The sequence below is a fragment of the Gallus gallus genome, chromosome 1 (assembly GCF_016699485.2).
Source record: "Gallus gallus isolate bGalGal1 chromosome 1, bGalGal1.mat.broiler.GRCg7b, whole genome shotgun sequence".
Lineage (NCBI taxonomy): Eukaryota > Metazoa > Chordata > Aves > Galliformes > Phasianidae > Gallus > Gallus gallus.
Genome location: NC_052532.1, coordinates 42,829,823 through 42,849,449, shown reverse-complemented (window position 1 = coordinate 42,849,449; position 19,627 = coordinate 42,829,823). Strand labels below are relative to the sequence as shown.

Genomic DNA, 19,627 nt, shown 5'->3' with positions numbered 1-19,627 from the left:
GAGACGTAGTCCGGAGGCGCCTGGCAGGAGCCTCATGGCTGAGCTGGGCCGCCTCTCGCGTCGGGCGGAGCGCCGGGACGCGGGGCTCGCGCTAGGGTTGAGGCGAAAGCCGTTGGCTGTTACTTCAGCGGCTGCCCTCGCTCGGCAGCCTTCATTCTGCCTCTGCACGGGCATGGAAGCGGTGTCCCCAAGGAGTGGAGACTTCTCAGTGTCAGGTTGTACCTCCGGCGGGACGGCCGCCTCCTTTGGTTGCCCAGGTTCTCTGCGTAGTCGGAGTTAGGGTAGTTCCTGGTAGCGGTAACTGTTTCAGTGCACGCTCCTGCCCGCTGATCGTTCTTTATTCATTGTCTTAATCTGTTCTCCTTAATTTTCTTAACTTTCCTGAGTGCTGTGTGCAGGTGGAAAGTGTAACTCCTAGAGCCCTTTTATGTCGTTCCTCTGTTAAAGCTCTTGCTTTTCCTGCCCACGTTGAGCCAAACCACCAAGCACTTTCAAGCGAAGTCATTACAACCCAGGACTTGAGTGAGAATGGAGGTGTTAATTGGTAACAGAAGTGTACCCTGTTCTCTTTCCTTTAGCTGTGGCAGTGGACATCATGGGAGCGAGAGAAAGCAATTAACATAAGCAACATCAGCACTCAGCGCCTTAGAGTGTACTGACGGGAAGCAGCAAGTGTCTCAGTCCAGAGAGAGATACGGTAAGAAAAACATTGTGTACAAGGATTTTAGGGATAAGATTTGTATTTGTTGTATCAAAGATTTGTTTAGAAGACCACAGCTTCCACAGTGAGAATTTGGGTATCGTTTAAACTATGCCAAATGGGTCTGTTCCGTTTTACATCAAACTTTTTGAAAGAAGAAACTTCGCAAGAAGAAATTTCGGAAGAGGAGTTTACAAGAAACTCTTGGAAAAGGTTTGATTTTCCATGCTTAATTCTTCAGCAAATAGGGAAGTTGTTCAAGCCTGAAAGGCTACGTGATGTCATCTGATGATGCCACAAGATCTAGAGGGGCAGTGGAAACCATGGTAACATAACATTCTGTCCTTGCTAGTCACCATCTTTGACCGTTAGCCAACCCGGCCACCTCCTTAGCTCTGCTGTACTTAGTTTTAGCTACGCTGTCAGTTGGAGTTTTGTTTCAAAACAGAAGCAGAGTTAAAGTTCTGAAAACCCAATTTTTAAAGAAAACTACTGTTTTCAGGATAAAGTTAAGGTTTCCCTGTACAGGGATAGCTTTTATGTTTTAATGCGTGCTCTGCCTGAATAAAACAAGTAGAGTAGATGCAAAAGAAGTGAAAATGGCTGAAGGTGGGAATGACCGCTATTTTTATTCTCCGTACGCACAGGTAAATGCTATAGATTTTGGAGTGGTCAGAGTCCTTGAATTCTTTGATACATGCATATTTAGAAGGAGATTTATTATCTAACATTAGAAATTGATATGTCTCTGTCATGACAGTATGTGTAAGTCAATTAGCTGATTTTTCAGAAGTGAGAAGAGTGAATTTTCCTAATTACTCTTGTGACCAGGGCTCAGATACTCAGGAAGCACAGAAGTTAAAAATCCCTCTTAAAAATCATTCATCACTCATCTCTCTTAATCTGTCAGTGTTATATTAAATCCGAATTAATAGACTATGCTTATAATTTCTGCTTACACTGACTACTTGAAAGTCTTTAAAGCCTGTTAGAGAAAATGAAGCCATTCAAAATGGGTTTTGTCCTTCAAATAAATGTTTCTGTTTCAACTGGTAAAAATCCAGGGCTGGATGCAGAGTTCTTGGTTATTGCATCTCTTTGAGCATTAGTGATTTAGGCATTAATGCTTCGGAAACAGGCTTTGGCTCCAAACCCCAGCATGTCGCAGTGCGTGAACCAGCTGTATTGACTGAATTCCAAAAACAATGTGGTGTTGAGATACTGCTCCTTGATTCTGCCCCTGCAGCTGCTAATGTTTGTAGCTGAGTTAAATATCTCCCCAGTGCAGATGGGAATATTCCAATGTACTTCAGGAAGAATTCAGACAGTTTAAAATCTTTGTTTTCCTTAAAAAAATAAATAGACAAATTCATTAAGAAATAGCTGGTTGTCTGGTGTTTGCAACTCTCAGCTGGCATATAGTTCATATCCCAAATATAGACTTGATTTTCCCATCTTCAGAGTATTTTTTCATGAGCACATGTCTGTTTGTAATTATGCGTTTCCCTGCAACATACTTGAGAACCATAGCTCAAGTTGTAGAGAAAAGTGAATTGTATAATCAGAGAAAAAGCAAGAATCGAAAAAATTTAATAAGGCAGAGAGATAGAATTTTGACTAAAGAAAGGGACTTCCATTGGAAACATGCTAATTGTGCACTACTGTACACAGACTTAATCTGGAAAAATGTTGATCAGTATAATCCCAGTATTGTGATTGTATGTAGAAGTGAAGCAGCAATAATTAAATAACTAAATGAAACAATGCCAATACTTTCTTTTTCCCATTAAGCTTTTGTGTGTCATATGAAAAAAACAACTGGTAGATGGCATAAGCAGTGTAATTATAGTAGTTTCAGAACATCAAATCTAACATATTCTTGGTAACTTGTAAATATTTTTTGTCATAATATTTTTATACTTGGCTGCTCTGTGGTCTCTCCCATTAATGAAAAGGAGTTTTAGTGGAGGAGATTCTCACTTAAAACAGCCACTAATATATCATACATTGGAATTTAATATGTCTAAGCCTCAAAATATTTCTCCTCATTAGGATTTCTAGTGAAGATTCTGTCACTGTGAAAAACCTCTTAGCTGTGATACCTTGTGTGCATTATGGAGACGAGGTGTTCACACAAAGGTGGAAAGGAGTGAGTTCCTTCAAGCACAGCTTTTAGTCTGAAGTCAGAAGTGACTTTCTCCTGACAAAGTGGTCTTGAATGGGAAATGAAACAAAAGTGTTTCATTCCTTTGTTTTGTAATCCATGTCTGACAAGTCTGTACAAGGATTACAAATTCCTAAATAAGTACATTTTCCATTTTTTTTAGTCATCTTTATGCTTTTGGGTTTTTGTAGTTCTTATTTTCCCACAACTCCATGTCTTTTAAGAGAGTATATGCATGGGATTTGCACTTACACAGCAGATTTCATTTGAGATAGGTCAGATTATCCCATTCTGTTGAAGAAGAAACTCAGGCACACATGAAGTAAGTAAATATGGTATACAATAAAAATACTGTTTTTCTTCCCAACATCTCCTAAAATGTCTGCAGTGGAGTATGTTGCAGTAGAGTATGTAGACAGATTTACTCTGTTCTTATCTGGCAACAGTTCTGTATCCTTTGGCTTAAGTATAGATAATTTAAACACTCTAATGGGCCACTGTATGGTCCTCCAAACTGTCAGTCATCTGTTCCTCGCAGTACACTGTGTGTTAGTCAGTGTAGTCCACTTGTATTCTTATATTTACAGTGTCTGAAAATGTTTTGTCTCACAGCAAAACTACAGCAACATCTTGTGTTTCTGGGAAACGCAGCCATTAGGCTGTGTGAGGATCAGTTGCGTCTTCCATCATAGCAAGCCTCGTAATATAAATGGACTTTTTCTGCCACCTAGTAACAGTAAGTAAAAGTATTTTCTCAACAATTTGTCTACTAAAGTAAGTAAATATTTGAAAATATCCTTAAACTTCCACTGCTTGCATAGTGCATGTTAACATCAAGAAATGCACCACTGCAAATAAATCAGGTGTGACCAGCTATCACATCGAGTTCAAAGTGAATAAAGGAGTTGGTACTGGTATATGTATGGGTTTCTATATTAATTTATGTAGGTGGAATGTTATAAATCTTCATAGCTGCTAGTTACATAAAAGATGAATTAGTAAATGGCAGTTTAGATTGCTGAGATCTGTGGAGTACAAATTTTACACTAACTTTTCATCCATGCTGTATTTTTGGAGTAGTAGATGGTAAGTCATCCTCTTTTTGCACTACATAGGAAATACAATTCAGATTTAGTCTGAAGATTTTGTTTTATTGGAAATCATTAATCTTTTAACTTCTGAATTGGGTCTTTTCTGGCCTCACTCTAGGGCATCAGTTAGGGACTAAAATATTAAAATATTTTCTTTCTCCAGGACATAATAGTTGACACTCAACTGTTCCACAATGAATATCACCAGTAGATTGCAATTGTGTGCATTACACTTTCTCCACTATCGCTTTCATATATTAAGTTCATACATGTAGACAAACACAATAGTTTTCTAAGAAAATATCTGAAATTATCCATTTTCTCTGAGGAGATGATTAATGTAGTTTACTGCCAACTACTAACAGACTAGAGAAGTGAGAAACTAAAAGCAAACTAAAACCACCTTCCCCTCTGTCCACTTTCTTCTACCTCTTCCCCTGAGGCAGCACAAGGGAATGGGGGGTGGGAGGTTGCAGACAGTCCTTAATACTTCATCTCTGCTGCTCCTTTATGATCAATCTTTGCCCAGCGTGGGGTCACTCCAGTGGGATGCCATACTTCCTGAACTGATCCTGCATGGCCTTCCCACAGGCTGCAGCTCTCCAAGCACTGTTGCAACACAGCTCTGTACCCCAGGGCCCACCCTTCAGGCACTGCCCCACATGGGTCCCCATGGGCAGTAGTAGTGATGTTTGTATGAGTGTCCATACTACTTTTAGTGCAGTTCCAACATCCACAGCATCAGCCTCTGCCAGCCAGAGCTGTTGTAAACTTAAGTACACTTTTGGGTATGGTATGAACTAGAAAAGATGCCCAATAGACAATGTGGATAAGGTACCCCTTCTAGGAGTAATGCCCCAAAATCAGAACTAGAAAATGGACCTGTTTCATTTTACTCAAATATGTGTTACTCCACAGTCTGGGTGCTCACAATAGCACTGCAAATACTAAAACTATATTTATTTATTTCAAGACTTAAAAATCTTGTTAAAGTTTGATTTGGTTTAGTGCTTAACAGTGCTAAATTCTTCAAAATTGATGCTCTGTGGAGCAATACAGGCCTGCCTGCTGTTTAGCATGCTTAATATATTCCCATAAGATGAGCCCTAGAATCATTTACTCAACTTCAACCAAGATATTACTAATCATATATTTCCCTTGGTTGTAAACTGTCTACAAAGAGAATGGAAGAAAGAAAGTTACTGACTTAGATTTGTCTATCTAGTTGCAGGAAGAAATACACAGACTTTTTTAAACAGCATAGAATGATTAAGATGCTTCTCTTTTCAAAAGGCTATCATTAGCAGTGTGTTATCTTTTCCTTCAGAGGAGCTAGCATACAGTTTAATTCTTTCTGTGTTTGGAAGGTGCTCTTTTGCCTGCCTCTGAAGAAGATATTTGCTAAAAGGCACAATTAATCTATTTGCAGATACTTTAAAATGATAATTATTTCAAAAGTTTACCTGTTGGTCTGAACCTGGATTTGATATTGCAATTCCCTCCTGAAAAAATCAGTATCATGTTCTTTTCTGCAGATACTGTATTTCAACAGGAAGGCCAAGGAGGAATTCTGAATTCAGCCCATAGTCAAGAGTCGCTCAGAATTCAGGAGACTTTTTTAAGACCAATTCACCCTCCAGTGATTGTGGACCTCAGCCAAGAAGAGGATGACAAAGAGGAGGATGAAGAGGAGGATGAAGACAACAAGAATAGTAAACAAGTTCTATTTTTCCTCTTACAAGGAAGTAGAGAGTGGATGTTTTTCACCTTTTGCAATGTAGTTCATAACTGATTTATTCTCATAACCATTAATGTTTTTAGGAAAGAGTTGTTGACAAGTTTTTGAAATTGTTTTCCATCAAAACTGTTAGTCACCAGATGCATGACTAAACCAGTGTTTTCTAACTCCTGTGAAGCATCTAGTTTTATATTTTGATGCTGGTATAATTCACATATTCCATTTTTCATCAATTAGAATTTAAAATGTTCTCGTGTCTGTCAAATACTATAATATAATATACAAGTTCTCAATTTGAGGGTGATCTGATTAGTTGGTATTTTCTCATTTACAAACACATAATATCTTCCTCTTCTCACCAATATTCTTAATATTTAATAGTATGTGCTGACTGAGGACTTGCTGTGTGGCTTAATGTTAGCCAGCACCACTACCACTTAGCACTGAGGAATGTTCAGTAGGGGATTTACAGTAGCAGGTCAGGAAACAATTTGTTTTCGTGGTGAACAAAATGCTTTTGATCTGTACAGCTCCAAGTATTTTCTTTCTTTGCGATTATCTAATGTTATGGGTTACTTATGCTGTAAAAATTGCAAATTTAGGAGGTACTTCTTTTTATGGGAAACAGATTTCTGAACAAGAGTTGGGACTGTACACAGTCATCAGTGAAGGTTTGTTTACAAATATAGTTGTGTGCCTTCAGCTCAAATCATTTGTTCAGTTTGATTTATTAAACTGGCTGAAATCCAGTTGGCAGTCTCATTTTATTACAAAAAAGTTATTCTTAAATCTAGTGAAGAGTGGTCATGCTTCACTGGTTTACACACACATATATATATTTTAAAACACATATATTAGAAACAAAAACAAAAACAAGAACACACCACACCTGAATTTAAGCAGTTGGATGTGTCTCACTGAGAGATTATTAATCTTAACTGAGACAGATAAGGAACACTTACTTCACCAGCTGTGCCAGCAGAGATTACAGGTTAACAACATTGGGCAGAGGCTTTGTGACAAGAAGTCCCTGATGACATGTTCATTGAGATTTCCTTGTGAGAGTAAACAAATGTTTTGCAAATGAATACTGAAAATGGTTTTAAATCCCTTCAAGTCAACAAAAATTGACTTTTTAATAGGTGCTGTAGCTGAAATTCCACTGCACTTGGAAAAACCTAACATTTAGGAATAAACATGACAAAAATGAAGTCCATTATGTTATTAGATAATTAAGAAACACTAAGGGTCTTTGTAAGGCATGAGAAGGTATCTAGTAATCTTTTTAAAATGTTTCCTACAGATATTTCTGATTTGTTGGAAAAGACTGCTGAAGACATTGAAGAGGAAAGAGCAATAAAGGAAATGTGCTATAAATCTGGTAAATATGAAATTAGTGACCCTTTTATAAACATATAATATATATTATTGTTATTATTATTTATATATTTATTATAACATATAAATATATAAATAATACAAATATATAATAATATAACTTATATATTATATAATGTATAATGTAATAATATAATTTTTTCCTTTTTCTGGGACATGTTTAGGAGAATATTATAGGATTCAGTACCCTCAGGAACACCAGTCAACAGAAATGGTATCTCCATCTCCATCTTTAGAAAATGAGCAATTACCAATGGAAACCATCGAGCATGATTTGTGGAAAGGCAGGTATTTTCATCTTTGTGGACAAAATTTACCATGTCTCAGGTTAACCTGAGTATTGTGGCATTTCCTTAGAAATCTCTCGTTACACATCAGAGCTTAAGTTACACCATACGCTATCCAAATGAGTAATAAAAGAGAAAGAAGAATATAAGGCAAGCAGTTAAAGGAAATTGCTTTAAGCTAATTACTAATTCATAGATGTGGAAGGAAGAAAATGACATTTTCTTTTATTGTGCTTATACACAGGGAGCTAAAATGTTCTTTCTTTGCCTTTGTAGGTGACAGTAATACAATTCCTACAAAATTTAATAATATGGAAAGAGAGAGAGAGACTTCAGGAAGGAAAGTATCAGTGCAGTGTATGAGCAGAACACATGATAAATCCTGTGAAAATGAAGGTAATTAACATTGGCTTCTCTGGTACTGAACATCATGTGGTAAAGAAAGCCACCATAAATCAATGTGCCTGCAAAAACTTCACTGCTTAAATATGAAATAATAATTGAAATACATAGTTTTTTTCTTACTACTCATGTTATAAGCACTCCTCCTAATACTGCACCATTAATTGTAAAGATTGAAAATACCATTTATGATTCCATTTGTTTTAAGATCATAGTAAATATAAAAACCTTTATGCTCATTACATTTGACTTTTTCCCTTTTATTTTGGACAAAGAAGTAGCTTGTGAAGTTAACTAAGTAGGTGTAGGAATGACTACAAGAGACGTTACTTTCAGGGCAATCTACGTATGTTTACTTAACAGTATTTGCTCCTTTTTCTTCATAAATGTTAAATACTCGTAAAAATAATAAGAATTAATGTATTTTTCTCCCCTTAGTTTGTCAATGCAAAATAATTCATTACCATGCTAGGGATGCTTTGTTTAGCTTTGAGCAAAGTGGTGTGCATCTTCTAGCTTCAGACAAGTATGAAACAGTATAAATGTATCTTACATACTATCATAGAATCATAGAATGGCCTGGGTTGAAAAGGACCTCAGAGATCACCTAGTTTCAACCTGCTTGCTATGAGTAGGATCACCAACCACTAGACCAGGCTGCCCAGAGCCACATCCAGCCTGGCCTTGAATGCCTCTAGGGATGGGGCATCCACAGTCTCTTTGGGCAGTTCCTACCTGTTCCAGTGCTTCACCACCCTCTGAGTGGAAAAACTTCCTCCTAACAGCTAACCTAAATCTCCCTTGTCTTAGTTTAAAACCATTCCTCCTTGTCCTATCACTATCCACCCTCATAAACAGTCATATCCCCTCCTGTTTATACACTCCATTCAAGTATTGGAAGGCCACAATGAGCCTTCTCTTGTCCAGGCTAAACAAGCCCAGTTCCCTCAACCTTTCTTCATAGGAGAGGTGCTCCAGCCCTCTGATCAACTCAGTGGCCCTCTTCTGGACTTGTTCCAAGAGCTCTGCATTTTTCTTGTGCTGGGGGCTCCAGATAGGGACTCACAGGAGCTGAGTAGAGGGGAAAATCACCTCTCTCTCTCTGCTGGCCACCCCTTTTTTAATGCAGCCCAGGGTATAGTTGACCTTCCAGGCTGCCAGTGCACACTGCTGGCTCATGTTTAACTTCTTATCCACCTACGTCTTTTACTATGACTTACATACAGTATATGTCTTTCTTTTAGGTGATTTTTACTGTCACTAGTAAAAAGTTACCACCGAGAAGCAATTCTGTAATTAAATCATACCCATGTGAATTTAAAGTTTTTAAATGTTATGTTTATCTTTTATTTATTTGTTTGTTTGTTTGTTTGTTTTGGGGGGGGGGGTGGCTGAGGGGGCCTTAAGGAACTGTCTATTTGGTTTTATTATATTTTGCATTTTTAAAATAAATTTCAGTGAAAATGTAATTATAAAAAATTGTTCATATTTAGTTTTTCAGTATGTTCTTTAGATGATTTTCTTCATTTTCTGTAGGAGGTGATTATTTTGCAGCACAGAGAAACAAATATGTTAATGGGAAAAGAAGTGAGGCACTACCTTTTGAAAAACCACCAACTGCATCAAAGTACTCAAATATAAAAGGTACTTAATTAATGTAAATTTTCTGATTTTTAGATGAGATTCTATTTTTTACAGTATTTTTGAAGATGTTCTGGTTCTTAATGGGAAACATCCTGAGACAGAATCAAAGTAATTGTACTTTTTCAAAGTACTGTTGGACTTTGTTACTGTTGAAGTTTGAGCTTGCTATCAAGATTTTGAGACCTTGAACTGTGCTAGTGGAAATGTAGCAATTTTTGCTTTTGTTTGGTGTGACTATTCTTGCAAAATAATTAAAGAGTAGAAGAATGTTCCTTACCTAAGGAGTCTTGTGTATGAAGTGCAAAATTAGGTTTTCAACACATCATAGCATTTCTTAGGAAGAAAATGTGTGCTTTTTAAAAAGTAAATCTGTGCTATTTAAATCCTTCAGCAACAAACAGCTCTGAACGGGTGAGGAAATACCACTTTAAGGGAGTTAAGAAAAAGAAATGGATTTCTGAGGAGCAAAGAAACTCACCTAATACAGGAACAGACAAAGGTATTTTTAGAAAACAGCTTGTTCATTTCTGTAAACTAAACTATTAGATGATTTAGTGCTACCTCGTTCTATTCTTTGTATTGCAAATGGACAATCTATATTTTGAATGGACTATCTGTACAGAATATTTTTTTTAATTTTGTCTTCCAGCCTTCAGTTTTCTCTAATGTGTCAAATTTTGTGTAATATCACAACAATACTTTATAAATTTGTTTTTCCAATTTTAGGAATTCCCACTTCACACTCAAAAGTTAGAACAAATTACCAACAAAATTATCAAAGGAAGGATGATGAAACTGCTTCTTCTATTCGTTCTGTGAGACAGACTGAAAGAAACACTTACTTCAATTCTGCAGAACCTCGAAGATCAACTTATGTGTTCTACCGTAATACCAGAGTCATACAGGAACCAACGTTTAATGGATATACAGGTGAGTTCCTGCTTACACAGAATTCTTAAAGTGACTCTTAAAATACCTGACTGTATTCTGCTGCTTTCATGTTTGTCACTGCAGGTGAATATTTAGGTTTTTTATATCTAAATAGGAATACTTATTTAGGTACTAAATGTGGGCAAGAGTAAATTTAAAGCAGCATAATTTTCGTAATTAAATTGCAGTAATATCCATAGTCAGAGATGTAAACACATTTAAACTTTGTGGTGATTCCCACTTCTTTTTTTTTCTTTCTTTCTTTTGAAATATAATGTTTAATAGACCTTCTAATATTCCACTTTTATTTGTCATGCTACTCTAAATATCAATAGTAATAGTAGTAGGAGTAGTCTTCCAGTAGAATTTTAGTTTCCTCTCAAGGAATATTTATTGTACCACTTCTCCTCAAAGGGGATGAAGGAATGGCCTTTTATTTTTTTGTCTTTGTCTTTGCAACTGGTATTTCACTGGAGTTTTATATATTACTTATGATTATTTTCATTATTTATGATCATTTTTTCTTTCAGAATAAACAAAGTCTTGGACTGTATTCAAACTTCTGTTACCAATTTAAGTGTGCTCTGAACTTTTGTGATATACACTATTATGTTCTCACATTGTCTATACTGAATGGAGGACCAAATTCAATCTTCCTGACATTCTTCCAGGATGATGTTTTCCTTCATCTTTTTGCCATCTGTCTTCTTGATAATACCTACCATGTCATGAATTTTACAAGAAGCTTGGAGTGGGATTTAGAATCTCATATGTTACTTTTTGGCTCTTTCAGATGTAATTAATTTCATATCTCTCACTTACTTTTAACTTCCTAATGCAGCTTCACACAATAAAGTACCATAATTTTTGTTTTTAAAATTTCCAGTTTTCATCAATATTTTGATAATGGTGGGGTTTTTTTTGTATGTCACTTCAGTGACAAATAGAGTGATAAATAATTTAAATAATAGTAAAATAATACACTGCCAGTTTTATCTTTGTTAAGATGGATTTCCATTTTGAGGTGCCTTCCTGTCTTCATTTCCAATAAAAAGAACGTCCCTTGACAGATTATAGTTTTTAGACGAGAAAATGTAAATGAAATGAATCTCAACATCATTGCTTAGTCTTAGGGACTAACAGTTTGGTGGGTTTTGTTTTTTTTTTTCCTTTTAACCTTTGTTTTGTTCAAATCTGAAGATGTTTGTATAGGAATAACAGAGTGAATGTTCTTAATGGAAAAGATATATTTTATCAAATTTCCAGTCAAGAAAAAGGATAGAGCATTCCAAAGGAATTTTGTCCAGAGTTTTTGTCATACAAAGAACTATCACCATTTTCAGTTCCTTTTCTTTGAAGACTACCTGAGCCATTGGGTTTGGAACCAAAAATTCTGCTTGATAGAAATGACAGATTTTGGACCCAAACTGAAAACTGTGGTACTTAGATGCTGCATGTAAACTGGAAAACAGAATTATTATGTGATAACTTGTTGGAATTAATTAAATTAATCTGGAATTAAAATAAGGGTATCAGTAAAAAAGTATTTTTAACCAAATTTTATACAAAATGATTATTCATTAACATATTGCCTTGTATCTGAAAAAGGTATGTTGGATTATTAGTTTGTTTATTCTAAAAGCAATTGACTCTTTAGAAAGGTTATCAACACAGGAACATTCATTCTGAAGAATCTGTAACCATCATGGAAATGATTAAATTTAAGATTACAAACGTTTTGATGTACTGAAGGTGAAGTCTATATTTAATAATAGCTTGCATTTCAGGGGTGATGTATGATTCACCTGATCCAGTGGTTGATATTTCAGTAAATGTTACTTCTAAATCACGTAGCAGAATGAGATAATCTTTCCTGAAAATGTGGCTGAAATTAAGAAATTATTTTTTATTTTTACTTCTGCAGACAAATATTCTTCAGGATCTTACAATGCACCAACTTGGAGGAAAAGAAATCCACATGCGAAGACATTCTCTAAGTTTAAAACAACTATTCAGGTAGATTTGTTGTAGAAATATTTATAATTCAGTGCTTTTATTAAAGGTGTCTTTCCTCATTGAGAAAATGTATCTCTTAAAACTTCCCCAACCAGATATTGCAAGACTGTAAGCAACGTTGAATAATCTGAAAGAATACTTAATAGTTTTATTTGTAGACATATAATTTTGTCTATATCTAGCTCATGATTTCTAATTGTCTATAATGTTACTTGATATGAAAACAAAATATTTACCTACTTTTAAGTGAGAAGATACATGAAGTGATTTTGCCTTCTAGCACTGGAGAAAGCGGGAGAAACTGTATATGTGGACAGTCTATTTCTCTCTCTATTTCAGTATGCATTTAGTATTTGTAATAGTTGTAACAACCTAAGTCCAAATTTGTAAGAGGAATCAAGCTACCTAAAAGTTCAGAATATACCCTAAGAACCCTTAACGCATTTTAGAGCTGTCTTGAACACAGGGATTAGAACTTGCATCTCCTTTCCCACAGATAAACAGCCAGTCTACATTCTGTACTTCATTCAAGCAGGACATTACCTTGTTATCTCCCGTCTGTTCCCCAGTGGTCTAGTAGGGATTTCACTTGGCAGTTGCATGGTTAAAAACTGTAGAAGAGCAAAGCAACCTCTCAGTTCTTGAAAGCTTTACCTTATAGTTTGATGAGAAAGTACTTCTCTGAAAATGAGAAGAAATAAGTTGTTGAAAACCTGCGGAACACTGCCATTTCTCAGGCAAATTCTTTCATTGCTGTATTCTATAGAAGATGATCATTAACATTTTTTTTCTGAGCAACTACTTTTGTTCTTGAGTGATTATAAACCAGCTATAGGACATTAGTCTAAAGTGGGTCACAGAAGTGCAATTTTGTAACCTTGTCTTTCAAAGCTCTCCAGGTGGCCTGGTTGGTAGCATTTGGGTGACTTCACTCAGGGAGTTCAGTGTTACCCTGTTTTGATTCCAGTCAGAGATGCAACATTCTGTTTAGGCACCATATAGATGTAAAGCACTTGAAACCACTTACTGTCCTCTAGGCTTGCTGCCAGGTGTAGTTACTTCATGCAAGTACTACATTGTTGTCAAACATCTGCTTTGAAAGGTTTTTGTGGAAAAAGAATGTAAGATTTTGAAAATAGACTGATATTATTAGTGTGAAATATTATTTCTATTGTTTCTATGATTCTTGAAAGCTTAATTATTAAAATATCTCTGTCAGAGCATGCAGTTTTACTCAAATTATACACAAAATACTCAGTATATTTATTCTGACCACAGAGCCAAGCAGGAATGGAGATGAAGAAAAAAGGAGAATGATTTATATGCAACAGAAAGATATGAAGTCGATACTTCAACTTAGAAGAAAAAATTGAGTTAAAGAAGAAAATCAAATACTGCACAACTGGACACCAAAATGATAAAATAAGATGTAGGAAGTGCACTCCAATGTTCAAAGACGATAAAAATGTATATTAAAAGTATGTTCTGTATGCTCACCTATAAAGATCTTCAGTCTGCTCACAAAATTTAATCTGCTTTGAAAATTTGATAGTTGAAATGATTTTTTTACAGACTTTGGCTATATAGTGGAAGACTGATAGTAAAAGATCCTTAAACAATCTTCCCCTGTTTTGTTGGACAGATGCTTTAATGCATAATTATTAATATGAATAGATATTATTAGTTGCACTTGGCAGTTTCATAGGACTTTGAATGTAAGCAGCATTCTAGAAGATCTGTGTTGCTGTGAAAGCCAGATTCATAGATGATGTAATTGTTTGCTTGATGTCTGGGGGCTCAGTCTGATTTTGACCTTGATATTTCACCATTTTTGCAAGAATTAACTGAAATATGTTTCTACACATACTTTAAACAAATGTGTAAAAGATTTGATAAAGACAGAGACTTTGATTGCTTTCTGAAAAACCAAACTGTTTATAATAAATGACAGCTTACTGATATTTCCCTAGAGGACATAAATTTGTTTTAACATCTTTTCTTCATTTCAGTGATCTTTATTGTTGTTGTTCTGTACGATGTATCGGTTTGGTTTCTTACCTGTAAATGGAGCGAATGGGATTTGATCACCTTCATTCTATGTTTGGTTCAATGTATCAAACATTTAATGTCAATGTGTGAAAATAATATATTGACTGCCACACCAGCAGGCAAATGTAAGCAGGAAGTGGAGCCCAAAAGAGGATCTTTAGAAGATTAAGACAAATGCACTCAAAAAGTCAAAATAGCTTTGAATACTGAAAATTGCATAACTGTGTGCCATGTAACAGAAAGAGATGTATTTGCAATAGAGTTAGGAAAAAGGGGGCCAGGCAAAGAATTATCTGTTTTACATAGAATACTGGTCGGTAGCCAATGGATGTGCCTAATACTGAATAGTTACATATATATGAAATTAATTCTTTGTCTCAAACTTTTTTCCTTTTTTAATTTTTTTTTGCGTTTACATGACCCTTGGTCATTCTTAGAACATACTCAGTTTTGAAGTAGAGCCCTTTGAACTTTTTTGGGGAGCACAATGATCCAGTGGCAGCCACAGCCGTGAATATAAAAGCATTTTGTTTCCTTGCAACATTTGCTTCATTTTGACTGAACATGAAATTGTATCAGATGCCTTCTAGTTGAAATCACTATATTGTTCTATGAGAAATCTCGTCTTACTTTACTGAAAATATCTTGCAAAAACAAGGTGGCGGTAATGCTTTTACTTTTATAGCTTTTAGAAATTTAATTTTTAATAATATGAATGTTAAAAGTGCTGTAATTATTGCAGTTGAGCATTGCTTTCCTTTACTAAGAATAGATGTCTATTTTAACTGAGATACCGTAAATGTAAAAGACATGAAACATCTTTTTAAAATCAATTACTAAGTGTACTGAAAATGTCTCCCTCTCTCTAATTAAACACTGGATTTTCAAATCGTAGCACACAGTGCCTTGCAGCAACATTTTGTATGTTGTCTGCCTGAGGCATCTTAAAATCTTGATTTGGAGGGCTATTCTGGCCAGATATTTTTTTAACACCTTGAAAAATACTTTTATTCTCATTTTTTCCTGCTATCTAAATGTAGAACTTACCTTTAGTGATTGTTCAATCTCTCTGTAGTTTACAGTATTATATTTAACAGGACAATAAAAAGAGCAGGGCTTGATTATTGTTCTGGTCTGTTCTCTTTTTTTTTTCTTTCTTTTTTTATTTAGTTAAAAAAGATTTCAATATTTAAATTTTGCAATTTCATATTTTTTTTTCTTGTTTGGTTTTGAGAGTAGCAGAGCAAAGTTCTTACTTACACCTTAACAATTTTATTTTGTAGTACAGTTAATACTGTTTGCTTGTTCAGGTGTTAAGGCTGTTGATTTTCCTTATTGATATACAAAAAGTGGAATTTTGAGATCTTAGTGCAATTAGTAACAATCTGCTTGCCAGAAACTTACTCAGAATTACTAGAAAGAACAGATGGGGATAAAATTTGAATGTTGCCCGGTCTTCCAGCACTAGGTAATGACTGAGTAGGCAGTGCAACATTTTTAGACTTCCCTGGTAAATTCATATTTAATGAAACATGTTGGGAGTACTGAATGGTGTGGAAAAATATCATTATGGCTGACATGATTTGGATTTGAAGCAGTAACAAAGTGAGCTCCCAGTCTCCAAATTTATGAACAGTGAATGAGAAGTAAGTTGGTTTATTACTGTATGTATTGCCATCCAAATATATATGGTGAAATCTGAGAAATCATTATGACATCTGAAAATATAAATCTTTCACTTGATTCACTCAGTCGTATTTAAACCAATAGAGCTCTGTTAATCTGTGTATTTATTATAGTTCTGAGGTAACATAAAAGGAAATGAGTCTTAGCCCTGTTTTCTTTTATTGGGTGTAGAAACAACCAGCGACCAAAAAGCAAACAGGTTACAGGAGTGTAATGGTGAGCCACCTGGAGCAGAGACTGTGCTTTAATGTATAGTACTGTTACTACAATATGTTTAAAACACTGTTTGTATATGTGCAAGCATAAAATAAATGCACCTAATAAAAAAGAATTGTGTATGGAATTTTATCTACAATATTTACCTTGGTAATATCAGCACTGTAATTAATTAGATTAAAATAAATTCAACTGAGGTTTGACTACAGAGAGTTGACAAGCATAGAAGTGTGCCTTTATGAACTAATCTTTCACATCTGAAGTTATTTGCAGAAATCTGTGTAGCTGAAATCAATAAAACACCTTGCTCTCCTCAGTTTCTACCCCCCACGCTATAACCAGCAGACCCCTGTTCATCGAGAATTAAGTGATCCACAGTGCAGCAAACCTGAGTGGGCGCATGTCTGAGCTTAAAGGAAATTAAGGGCATACAACACTTCATGCAGTGAAGCCTCAGTAGCGGTTTCTGTGTTTTCACATGCATGACAAAACCCCCAAACTGACTTAAACTGATAATACTTGAAAATAAGATCTTCTGTAACATGCCAAAGATCAGAGACAGAGGGCTACTGAAGGAGAATTGAACTTGCCATACCATGCATGCTTCAACCTAATCTGCTGCTGAGTTGAAAGGCTCAGGGAAAAGAAATGATCTGTTGCTGTCACTTTATACATGTAAAAATATGCTAATGTTTTTCCAGATGGTACTTCTAAAAGCACATCAGATATGTAGTGTAGGTGAAGCATACTAGATAGTAAACAGATTAACAGTGATGCCATCTGTATTTTATTAAAAGTTTGTGAGGTTTCCAGGCTGAGAGTCTACATTCCTGAACAAACTTATACAGATAAATTAAAATCACTGACTCCCAGGATCTTAGCAGCAGTGGTATTTTAAATAAGCTGTTCATTTATTAATATATCAAAGTATGTCTTAAGTCAGCACACACATGAGAAAAAAAATAATGGGTTATTGTAAAATAAAAACAGCAAAATTTCCCTTCCTGTAGACATTGCTTAAAAAGTATTTTAATAATGTCCTCCTAATGGAGACACCTTTTAATGAAAGCTCCTTTGTACAGCAATACTTTGTGTAAAAATAATAATTATACAGAGGCTTTGGAAATTATTTAATTAGAGTTGTAGTCACTAGGGGTCAGTACAGTCCCAGGAATAGGCTCAGACAATGAGCACGAGTGGACCTTGGTTACAGTGAGCTTGGTTCCAGCCTTCCAGAGCTCAGCCTCTTCACAGTGTTCTGCAACAGCTTTAAATTACCACTAACATGCCCTGTAGGCTCGTTATGCTTCCTAGTGGCCAACTCAGGGAGAGGTACAGCAACCTATATTCAAAATCACTAAATAGCTATATATCAGAGCTGTCCTAATTGACAAGTTATGCTCAGATAAGTATGACTGGGTAGCAAAGTTTACCTAGGTTTTTCCTACAGAAACAAAATGCTGTTGTGGATGTAGGAAAAGTAGGAGACAAAAAGCTTCATTGTTAACAGTTGCCTCAAAACTGTCCAACAGACTTCTGAACTATACACTCCAGGATGTCCACTTTCAGTCTGCAGTTCAGCATCTAAAACCCTCTGCTGATTCTTCCCAGGCTTCTATCTTCTCCCAGTGCTCCTGGAAGTCCCTATGACCTGCTGGCATTCCTTCCCAGCATGATCTCTCAGCAGTGTCACAAACTTTCATAATGCTGCTTCTTTATCTTGACCTTAACTCCTGGACTTGCTCCAGAAAGTTTTGTTGTTGTTGTTACTACAGAGAAAAGAGAAAATCATTGGAAGGAGAAGAATTGTATCTGAGTAGTATTAACTTTCGTATTGAGTCAATTCTGATATGGAACACACTTCTAGGTCAGTGAAGGAATATTTGGAAAATGAAGCTTAAACTATAACATCTCCAAGAAATGGAGGTTGGTAAAGGTGCAGATGACTGGAAAACTGGTAACAAAAACTATTCCTTCATTCTCTCCTCAATGAATATGAAACTGAGGAATCTCAGAAGGAGATATTAAATTTGCTTTTCACATCCTGTTTTTCTTTCCAGGTGAAAATAGAGGCACACTGCTGTGGTACAGAGGTAGTGAGAGTAAAGCTCTTGTGCTTAAAATACAGAAGTTCTGCTGCTTCTTCCCTCTCCAGTTTCCTATGAAAAAGGTAGTTAGGCAGAAGTAAACAGCAGAATTTGTGAAATGCTGTGAGATGATAAGGTTCCTGTAAACACGGATGCTTTCTTTAGTCCTGCCTCTTCTCCTGACGGTCATGCAGGCAAAGATAAAGTAATAATAATAATAAAAATAAATATATAAAATAGATGTTCATATAATCTGATGGTAAATATAACTTAAAATAACTTCATATAAAAGAATGCCAATGTGTTCATTTACATTCCAACGTAAAATTAATTCTTCAAGAACAAATAGTTCCAAATCAAGTTTTATCCAGAATGAGGCCAACACTACAGTTCCTCTTCCTTCCTACTAAAAAAGCCAGCTTTCTTGTCTCAGAGCATGTTTCAGCTCACACTAAACAAAAATTCAATCAAGAGACATGTCAAGCCTGAAATGAAAGCGTACTGCCACTGTCAGTTTGCAGTGGATCAAGACGCAGGCTGTGGTAGCAGCAGTCAGCAAAGAGTATACACACAGGTGAGACTCATAGAATTATTCCACTCCTGTAGTTCCTGGTGGGCAGATTTTCTGAGTAACAGAATATATTAGTTATTTAGAAAGTTAATTCCCAATAATTTTGACTCTTATTTTAAGAACACATACATAACTCTATATTTATTATTATTATTATTTAGGACACATTTTACTCCCCCTGGACAAAAGCAGTATCTTCAAAGGTTGGTACCCTCACTGCTGCTGTTCATCCATTGTGAAGGTTTATTAATGCATTTCCACTGTGAGGAAAGAATGTGCTTCTTTCATCTTCACAGCTCCTCCTGCACTGCAGGGAAAACCTGAAAAGCAGATTTTGAAGGTGAGAATGCTTTAGAGGAGTATGCGCCAGGCAAAGCATACTCTGACATGACCCACTGCAATTACATTGACTTCAGCAAAATTATTCATATTTTAAAATTCAAGTGTGATTTGACTAAGCACAGCAGAGAATTCAGTGGCTTCCAAGGTTTTCATTACAGTATCTACCGTGGCCTTCCAAACTGTTATTCCTCTTGGAGGTAAATGAGGGTGTAAAACCCAGCAAGACTTTTCTGAAGTCAAATTTGCAAACTTGACAAATAAGATAGAGAACTGAAGGAACAACAACAATTATAGAAATGTGATAGT

At 35.6% G+C, this 19,627-nt stretch overlaps 1 protein-coding gene across 1 annotated transcript; it reads left to right on the top strand.

Annotated features, from left to right (window-relative positions):
• Nucleotides 1-1,041: 1,041 nt before the first annotated feature.
• C12orf50 (C12orf50 homolog) lies at nt 1,042-16,436 on the top strand. Its single transcript, XM_040671305.2, has 11 exons — nt 1,042-1,347; nt 3,477-3,600; nt 5,491-5,667; nt 6,997-7,074; nt 7,256-7,375; nt 7,655-7,774; nt 9,317-9,424; nt 9,816-9,923; nt 10,151-10,354; nt 12,279-12,370; nt 13,649-16,436. Exons 1-11 carry the CDS (start codon nt 1,300-1,302, stop codon nt 13,685-13,687), a joined length of 1,218 nt encoding a protein of 405 aa, XP_040527239.1. The 5' UTR covers nt 1,042-1,299; the 3' UTR covers nt 13,688-16,436.
• The last annotated feature ends 3,191 nt before the right edge of the window (nt 16,437-19,627 follow it).

What these genes read in the sequence shown, in the direction of transcription:
- C12orf50 (XM_040671305.2), top strand. Translation starts at nt 1,300, where the DNA reads ATGGCTGAAGGTGGGAATGACCGCTATTTTTATTCTCCGTACGCACAG. An exon ending in GGAAATGTGCTATAAATCTG is followed by an intron (nt 7,075 to 7,255) that starts GTAAATATGAAA and finishes GGACATGTTTAG; the next exon opens with GAGAATATTATAGGATTCAG. An exon ending in TAAATCCTGTGAAAATGAAG is followed by an intron (nt 7,775 to 9,316) that starts GTAATTAACATT and finishes CATTTTCTGTAG; the next exon opens with GAGGTGATTATTTTGCAGCA.